The 7986-nt window shown below is 31.5% G+C and overlaps 1 protein-coding gene across 1 annotated transcript; it reads right to left on the bottom strand.

The window, feature by feature from the left end:
• Nucleotides 1-3102, bottom strand: LOC108478185 (probable E3 ubiquitin-protein ligase RHY1A). Its single transcript, XM_017780611.2, has 3 exons — nucleotides 2515-3102; nucleotides 1965-2152; nucleotides 1-547 (listed from the first exon to the last, which is right to left on the bottom strand). The coding sequence occupies exons 1-3, from the start codon at nucleotides 2710-2712 to the stop codon at nucleotides 145-147; spliced, it is 789 nt and encodes a 262-aa protein (XP_017636100.1). The 5' UTR covers nucleotides 2713-3102; the 3' UTR covers nucleotides 1-144.
• Nucleotides 3103-7986: the final 4884 nt, after the last annotated feature.

Here is a 7986-nt window from a genome sequence, read left to right as displayed (position 1 = left end):
TTTCCTCATAATAGGTTAAGATTAGACACTTCACATTTCCCAGTTCTGACGGTATCATTGTTAACACAAAGTATACAGAGGAAAAGGAAACCCGAAAAAAAAAAAAATGAAGTACTCAATTGGTAAGTAGGAAGGAACTACAATTTATAGTATAGTTCGTCTACAGTAAGGGCAGTCTCCACAACTTCTAACCCAAGGATGTAAGCAAGTCAAGTGAAACCTATGTCCACACACCAGCCTTGTAAGCACATCTTCGTCCCTAAACCTCTCCAGACATATACTGCAATCCCTTGATTCCCTTCCCCCATCCACCTCTTCGCCCCTGAATACCTCCAGCGGTAAACTGTCCACGGCCTCCTGCGTAAGACCAGGAGGCTTTTTGTTCTTTTCTTCTGTTTGAGAGGTTTGGTCGGTGAAAGAGGAACTCCTACCTGACAACCCTGTAGAAATTTCACTTCCCGAGTCCCCTGCATCAACCTCCCTGATATCTTCACACAGTAAGTAATCCCTTATGTCGTAAGGGTTAGGTGGACCTCTGCCGTCCCTCCTAAACAAAGCCAAACAACAAACCAAAAATGATTTTCCTTTTTTTAGAAAAAAGAAAAGCTATAATATTAAGGAACAAACCATGATGAATAAAACAGAAGTTCATAGTTAAATGCAAGACAGAACATAAGAATGTCCATTACTGAATGCCATACACGATATGAAACAAAATAAAGGTTAAATTGGTCCGCATGATTCACTCAAGCAATCAATTCAATGGTAGTTAGGAAACGAGAAATACTAGTTCACTGTTCATGGGAATTGGAAACAAAAATGGGCTGCATGGTCATAGACACAGTGGTTAATGATGTTAGTAGTAGTACCGGTAATATATTACTGTGGCACTACAGCATGGGAAACTCCAGTGCTGGGACTCTGACAGTATTTGTAAGGCGAAGTGGACAGCACCACCAACAACAGTGGGCCATGAAATTATGGCACTACTGATAAATGGGGAGTGACAAAAGCAATATCTGCTTTTAATGTATTAGCAGAAGTGGGACTCAATGTAATGACGTATTTTTCGAGCATAAAAACACGGATTTAATCCATTCAAATAAATAAATAAATAAAATGCTAGTGACTGAATTCAGCATAATGCTTGTAAGAAGAAAAATTCTTAAGAAACATGATGATTAAGACAATTCCACTAAAGCATCTAGACTCTGGATGTCAATAGCAGAGACAGCTGTTGAAAGTTGATTTCACCAATAAAAACCTACCTCACTGACTGAATTATAACATCATAGGGCATGGAAAAATAAAAAACAGTATGCACATCTATCAGACTAAAATCTCTTCACTAACTGGCTATCATATGATGCATAACCTCTTTTCTTCTAATGCCTAACAAAGACAGCAACATCGTTATTTGGATTCGCCAAAAATGTGCATCACAATCAGCCATATGAAACTGAAGCTTTCTAGAGATTAAGATACAGATCGATAGTAGAATCTGCTTCTTTTGATTATTTCGCAACACTCGACAGATCCATAAAATCAAAGTACAAAAGCAAAACCTTTAATTGAATTCAGATAAAGTTCCATGAATATCCACATAATCCATTTATATTATCTTAAAACTCAACAAGTTAATAGATATGACATGCTGTCCTTCAAAAATTGACATAGAATTATAGGAAATCGTCGTTAGACTAAGAATGGCTGGTATAGGCCTGGTCCAATTAGCATAGGATGATACGAAACCATAACATTGGTGGGTTCACCATCATGAATTACAGTGGTTTCCATTTGAGGTCACACATCATGCAAAATTATAATATTCAAGATAAATATGACATGATTCAGTAGCTATACTTGATCATTCACTTTGATAAGAAAGTACAAGGAAAATAATCCCAGGATAACCAATTCAAACTTTAGGAGTAGCAAAGTTGCAGAGAGCTATGATGACCAACCTGTTTGCAGAAACAGACACGCCTCTTAGTCTCTCAAGAAGCCTTGCTCTAGCAAGCAGCACAGCTTCAGGAAGCCTCTCATTCGAATGCAAACTTTGCCTATTTGAACTACTTACACTCTCTGCATTTACACCATTTATTGATACAAACCGGCTAGAACCTTGATCAGACTGCATCGATGCACGCTCCTAAAAAGCCAAATCGAGTACAGAAATAGATACTCAAAATATTCAACATCGTTAAAGAAGGTAAGCTAAAACCAAACATAAGAAATCCAGATACTAAAACTCAATTGTAAGAGAGTTTTTTTTTTTTTTTTTTAGCTTAGGCTCAGATAAATTATCAAAGCATACTTTACATTATATGATTATACTTTTCAGTAACTCCATTGATAAATTTGGCTAACTTATTTTCAAATCCGGATTCAACACTGAAACATAAAACAGGCATAGAATAAAAAAAAAATCATTTCTATTTTCTCAGCAATCAAATTAAAAACAACTACTAAGTACTAACAAACAAGAAATGGAAATGGAGAAATTGAGCATACAGAGAGGGAGTAGGAACGTGAGGTGGAGTGGCGCACGTGTGGGGAGAGACGGAAATGTTGACAGCCGTCCAGGTCATGCCTGTGATTGTGATATCGGCGATTGTAATTCCGATCAATTGAAGAGTCGATCCCTGGATCGGGATCGGGTCGAGCTACTCTCGACCTTCGAGTGTAGAACAACTCCGAAGCACTCGTCATTCACCTAAAACCTCAAATGACTTTTTGCTCCGAATTTACCAATCAAATTTCCCTTTTAACAGAGAATAATTAAATATATATACATCCGGCGATAATCTTGGATTAAGAAAAAGGAAGAGAAGTGGACTGGCACGAAGGGAAACGGATAACCTTAGCTTCAGCCTTCCCTTCCAGCACGCAGACTATACATAATAAAGTGAAAAAAGTAAATATAATTTTTTCAGATCAGTTGTTTTTGGAGTAAATAAATGAAGGATGAGTTTTTATTTATTTATGATATAATTAGTGTAGGTGGGATGGAGAAGTCGGTTTAATACCACCGGTTTTGTATGAAATGAATGCGTAGTTACGATAGGAAATTGGATTTATATAAGCGGGGCGGGGGGCGTCTTCCGTGAGCAAACGAACAGTTATAATACGGTTTTAGTGAATGAAGAAGCTGTGAACTAACTTCGTCACCGCAGCCGGTGCTGTCAAAATCTTCACGTTATTTTGGGTTGACTGTTGACTATTTATTACAAACTCTTTTCTTTTTGGACTTTTTTTCCTGGTAAAACTATAAAACAATTTCATACCAAAAATAAAAAGTTTATAATTTAAATATCCGCATTCAATCATTTTTGTCACTCACGTTAAAATCATAAATAATAAGTTGACGTATTTTTCTTTTAAATTTTGATTTTTCACATAATTAAAGTAAAATCCATGTCATTTTTATTCACTAAAAAATTATCGTTTTAAACCCTAAGCCTTAAAAGAATTATGTAATAAATTGTCATTTTAGTCCAAAATAAAAGGAATTTGTCTCATGGCTCTTCATTTCTCACTTTTTGTGCTTGCTTTGCTACCAGCTCCATCAATTCCTTCAATTTGTTGCAAACACCCATCAAATTCAATGGCAAAACGTTGAAAGCGATGGCGACAATCCTAATAAGCACTCGGAATTGAGTAGCCACCATCTTCGACTTCATTAAAGTCCATACCCTTACTCATTCTCGCGAGCAATCCTCCAATAAGAAGCAAATTTTCTGGTAAGTAAGATGAAGTGCAATACTCCTAAAATTATTGTACTATAAAAGCGATAATAAATTGAGATTATGAATAATTGATTTTTCAATAAAGTAAAATAAGGAAATGAAAGTGATAAAAGAGAAGGTTGAGGAGTATCAAATAAAGTTAAATTGAAAAGTATGTTGTGGTATACTAAATAAGGATTAAATCATAAAGATGTAGAAACTTTTGAGGTTCAAGAATAATTATTCAAAATTAAGAGGTTAAGGTATAAAAATGAGAAATTTGAAGGCCTAAAATTGAAAATAAATCAATTTCTTATGGCATGAAATTGATGTGCAAGGACCAAATTGAATAATTGAAGAAGTATGAGGGACTAAATTTCAATTTTACCAAAAGCGAGTAGTGATTAAAAGATGAAATTTTAAATAAATATGAAGGGTAAAATGGTCATTTCTTAAATTAGATAATTATGATAAAATATCATGGTTGTTGGAAAATGTGGACCATTGAATAAAATTGAAAATTAAGAAATCTTGGCCATTAGAATGAAATTATGACATAAAGATATTTTATATTATAATATTATAATATATTGACATGGAAATATGAATAAAAGTCTTCATGCTTCCGACACCTCTTATATATACATACAAAGGGATTTTCATTTCATTACAATTTGGTCCTTTACCATGAAATCCTATTTTTTTTCCCAAATTCCTTGAAAATTTCCATAGCCACCCAAAAGGAGAAGTGAAGTAGAGACAATATAGAGAGAATATCATCGTGGACGAAAGAAATTGGAAGTGCAAGTGGAGAAAGTTCTGGAAAATGTGAAGAGATTATAAAGAATAGGTAAGTACTTCAAGAATTTTACTTTATTTAATTTTAATCTATGTGTAGAGAATGTTAAATAGTTGAATTAATTATGAATATGTAAATATTATGTATGAAATTAAATTAGTACATTGAAGTAGAAGAAAAGGACTAAATTGTAAAATAAACAAAATAAAATATGTGGAATGGAATGTTGAAAGGAGAATATAAATGAAGTGTGATGATATAGTGATTTCATAAAAAGTGAATATGTGATGAAATTTCCAAATTACATTGAATTTATGATAATAGAACTAAATTATAAAGAGTGTAAAAGTTTGTATTTCAAATAAAGTAGGAGGATAAAAGGTTAAAATGAAGTGTTAAATGTTATTGAATTGATGTTAGGGTAAAATTATAGTAAATAATGAATTTTCATGATTTTAGGGATTAAATTGTAAACTTATGAAATTTATAATTGAAATAAGAGAAGTTATGATAAAACTATATGTTGATGATAAGTGAATTTCAAGGATTAAATTGAACAATAATTAAAATTTTAATGATTATGCATGTCTAAATGAAAGTTAATACAAAGAACCATGAAAGAGTAAAATTAGCATTAAAATAGTTTCTAGACATCAACAGTGGTTCAACTTTGAAAATTCACCAAAAATTGTGAAAATTGGATTAGAGGTTGAATCAAATATAAAATTAAAGTTTATTAGGCTAATTTTTCATAGAAGAAACGATGTAAGTAATAAAATTGTAAATTATGAGATATAATAAATTTTGTAAGATAATGTCAAAATGATTTGAATTCCCTATTCTAATTTTAAAAATTATTATAAATTGTAAAAAAATTTAGAAGATGAAATTTATATTCCTAAAATATTAATGAGCCTATTTCAAAGTAAACAAACGAAAACATAATGTGAGACTTGTACTAAAAGATATTTAATTTTTAGTGAAGAAGGGTCAAAGCTATCTAGCAGCACAACAAGGAAATATTTGAAGAAAAATTGTATTAATTAGCTTATGTATAAATTCTAAAATTTTTATGATATAAATCTCATCGAGTCTAGTTTCAAACACAGTAATTGGATCTTAATTTCGAATTCTACAAACCGAGATATAAGTAAATTAGTGATTATCACTCAAATGGATAACCTTGATCAAAATATGTGTGTAACTAGAGAAACCTTAATTAATGTTACAAGGTTACATATAAGCATGATATGTTAAGAGCCAAAGATTCATATATATATATATATATAGAGAGAGAGAGAGAGAGAGAAATATAAACATTAAGGAAGTGGAATAGAGAGGAGGATGGGGGAAAAATGAGAGAAGACTGATATTGTTAAGAAGTTACAAATAATGAATTTGCTAATACATAAGAGAAGTTCAAATACATTGTTAAGTTACTAAGTGATTTATGTTTGTAAAATAAATTAAGGTAGTCCTAACTGATAAATTGAGTGGTATCTGTTGGCAATAATTATGGTATGTAGAAAGAGTAAACTATATTTGTAAGTGTAAGTCCTCTAATGGACTTATTTGTAAAACTTCAATAATTGTGTTAATTTTAATAACTTTGCTATCTTTAATTGAATATCATATTCTATTATGTGGACTTGAGATTATAAATGGGTAAAATGTGAATGATTGTGAAATGAGTTGAATTAATTGAATATCATATTTTATTATGTGGACCTGGAAAAAGGATGTTAAAAACTTGAAATATCGTAAAACATGGAAAATAGGATTCTAGTCGTGATGATGGAGGAACCACATCGCAACGTTATAAGTCAATTTGTGGCATCGTGATGAGGAACCTCTGACGTCACCTTGAAATTTTGAGAACCTTTCACTTTAGTCTTTGTTCCTCTTTATACTATTTTAAAAGCGACAATAAGACTTATAAATGATACTAAGGCATATCAAAAGCTTAAATCGATCAAATTAATTAAGTAACTATTTAGAACAAAATGAATTTGATGGTCGTTGCTTCGATAACAAATATAGCATTCCGATGTCTTGACCCAATGATCGGGTCAGGTATAGGAGTGTTACATGAAGCTTGAAGAAGCAAAGAACGACCAACTCAGGAAGAACTAAAAACCTAGATCGCGAGCAATCCTCACCCCACACACATCGACAACCATCAAACCACAAATAAAAAAAAGCAAATAAAAAAAAAGCCTCAAACCTAAACCTGCAATAAAAGGAAGAATGAAAAATAATCAAGCAAAAGACAGAGAGCAAGAAGTAGAGAAAAAATCAAAGAATAAAAAAGGAAAAAAAAAGAATAGAGAGGAGAACTCATCTTTTAGGGCTTCTCGATTATTTAGGAATAAAAGCTTCGTTCAACAATCCGAACAGTGAAGCTAGAGAAGTGGTCGGGGAGAATAACATATCTTGAGCTTGTGGCAATCCAATGGTAAACACCGACAGATTGGAGTTTTTAACTTCGAACCTTTGCTTGGGGTTTTGTAGGTTTTGGCCACTTTTTGAGAAAATCTAAGTCGAATGATGGATAGAGGGTGTGGAGACTTGTTGTTTGGCAGTGGTTTTGTGCCCATTGGAGCATCGGCGGTGGAGCTCTTAGACCTGTGATGGCTAGGGTTAGAAGAAGGAAAAGAAAACAGAAATAGAGAGAAATGAAAAGAAAAAAGAAGAGAAAAATGAAAAGAAATAAAAAAAAAGAAATAAAAGAATAAAAGAAACCATGTTAGATTTTTGTTTGATATTTTAAGAGGAGTGACCAAAATGATCTATCTAACCTAGGTGCTTAAATTGTAAACTTTTTTATTTTGAGTGAAAAAATTGATCTTTTTATAATTGGGGTGACTATTTATATAATTTATCTTTTTTTTCTGAATTAATAAAATCCAAAAGGATTTAGTATGCCACAATAGAAAATTAACCAAATTATAAGACAATGGCATAGCTGTGCTTCAACCCTAAAAATAATTAGATGAAAGCATATTACAAAGAATATTAAGTTAAACGTATTTAGTTGATAGATATTAATTACATCGTAATTTTTTATGTTATGTTTGATAGAATGAAAACTTATCGCTTGTTGATAAAATTTTAAACAATTTAAATGAGATTAATAAAATAACATATAATTTTATTTTTAAAAAAGATATTCTAAAGTTAAAATACTATATTATGGTGAAAGTAACTAGCATGTCCCTCTATTATAGAGATCGAATTAAATTAGTCTCTCTACTATTAAATAAGCCAATTTAGTCCTTGTACTATAAAAAAGAATTAAATAAGGTCAAAGTTTATTAGAGTTAACCTTTATCATTTAAAAATATCATTTATAATTTAACAAAGATAATTTTTTAAACTTAAATCACGTATTTTGACAAAAAAAACTTTAAATCTTCGTGTTTGAAAAATCATAGGATAATTAAATTTAAACATGATTAT

The sequence above is a fragment of the Gossypium arboreum genome, chromosome 12, assembly GCF_025698485.1.
Source record: "Gossypium arboreum isolate Shixiya-1 chromosome 12, ASM2569848v2, whole genome shotgun sequence".
Classification (NCBI taxonomy): domain Eukaryota; kingdom Viridiplantae; phylum Streptophyta; class Magnoliopsida; order Malvales; family Malvaceae; genus Gossypium; species Gossypium arboreum.
Note: the sequence above shows the minus strand (reverse complement) of the source record. Positions and strands in the feature narration are given on the sequence as shown.

Excerpts from the sequence above, each read along its gene's own strand:
- LOC108478185 (XM_017780611.2), bottom strand. The coding sequence starts at position 2,712 with ATGACGAGTGCTTCGGAGTTGTTCTACACTCGAAGGTCGAGAGTAGCT. Across the intron at positions 2,153-2,514 it reads CACGTTCCTACTCCCTCTCT|GAGCGTGCATCGATGCAGTC; the intron begins GTATGCTCAATT and ends TTGGCTTTTTAG. Across the intron at positions 548-1,964 it reads GTGTCTGTTTCTGCAAACAG|GAGGGACGGCAGAGGTCCAC; the intron begins GTTGGTCATCAT and ends GGCTTTGTTTAG.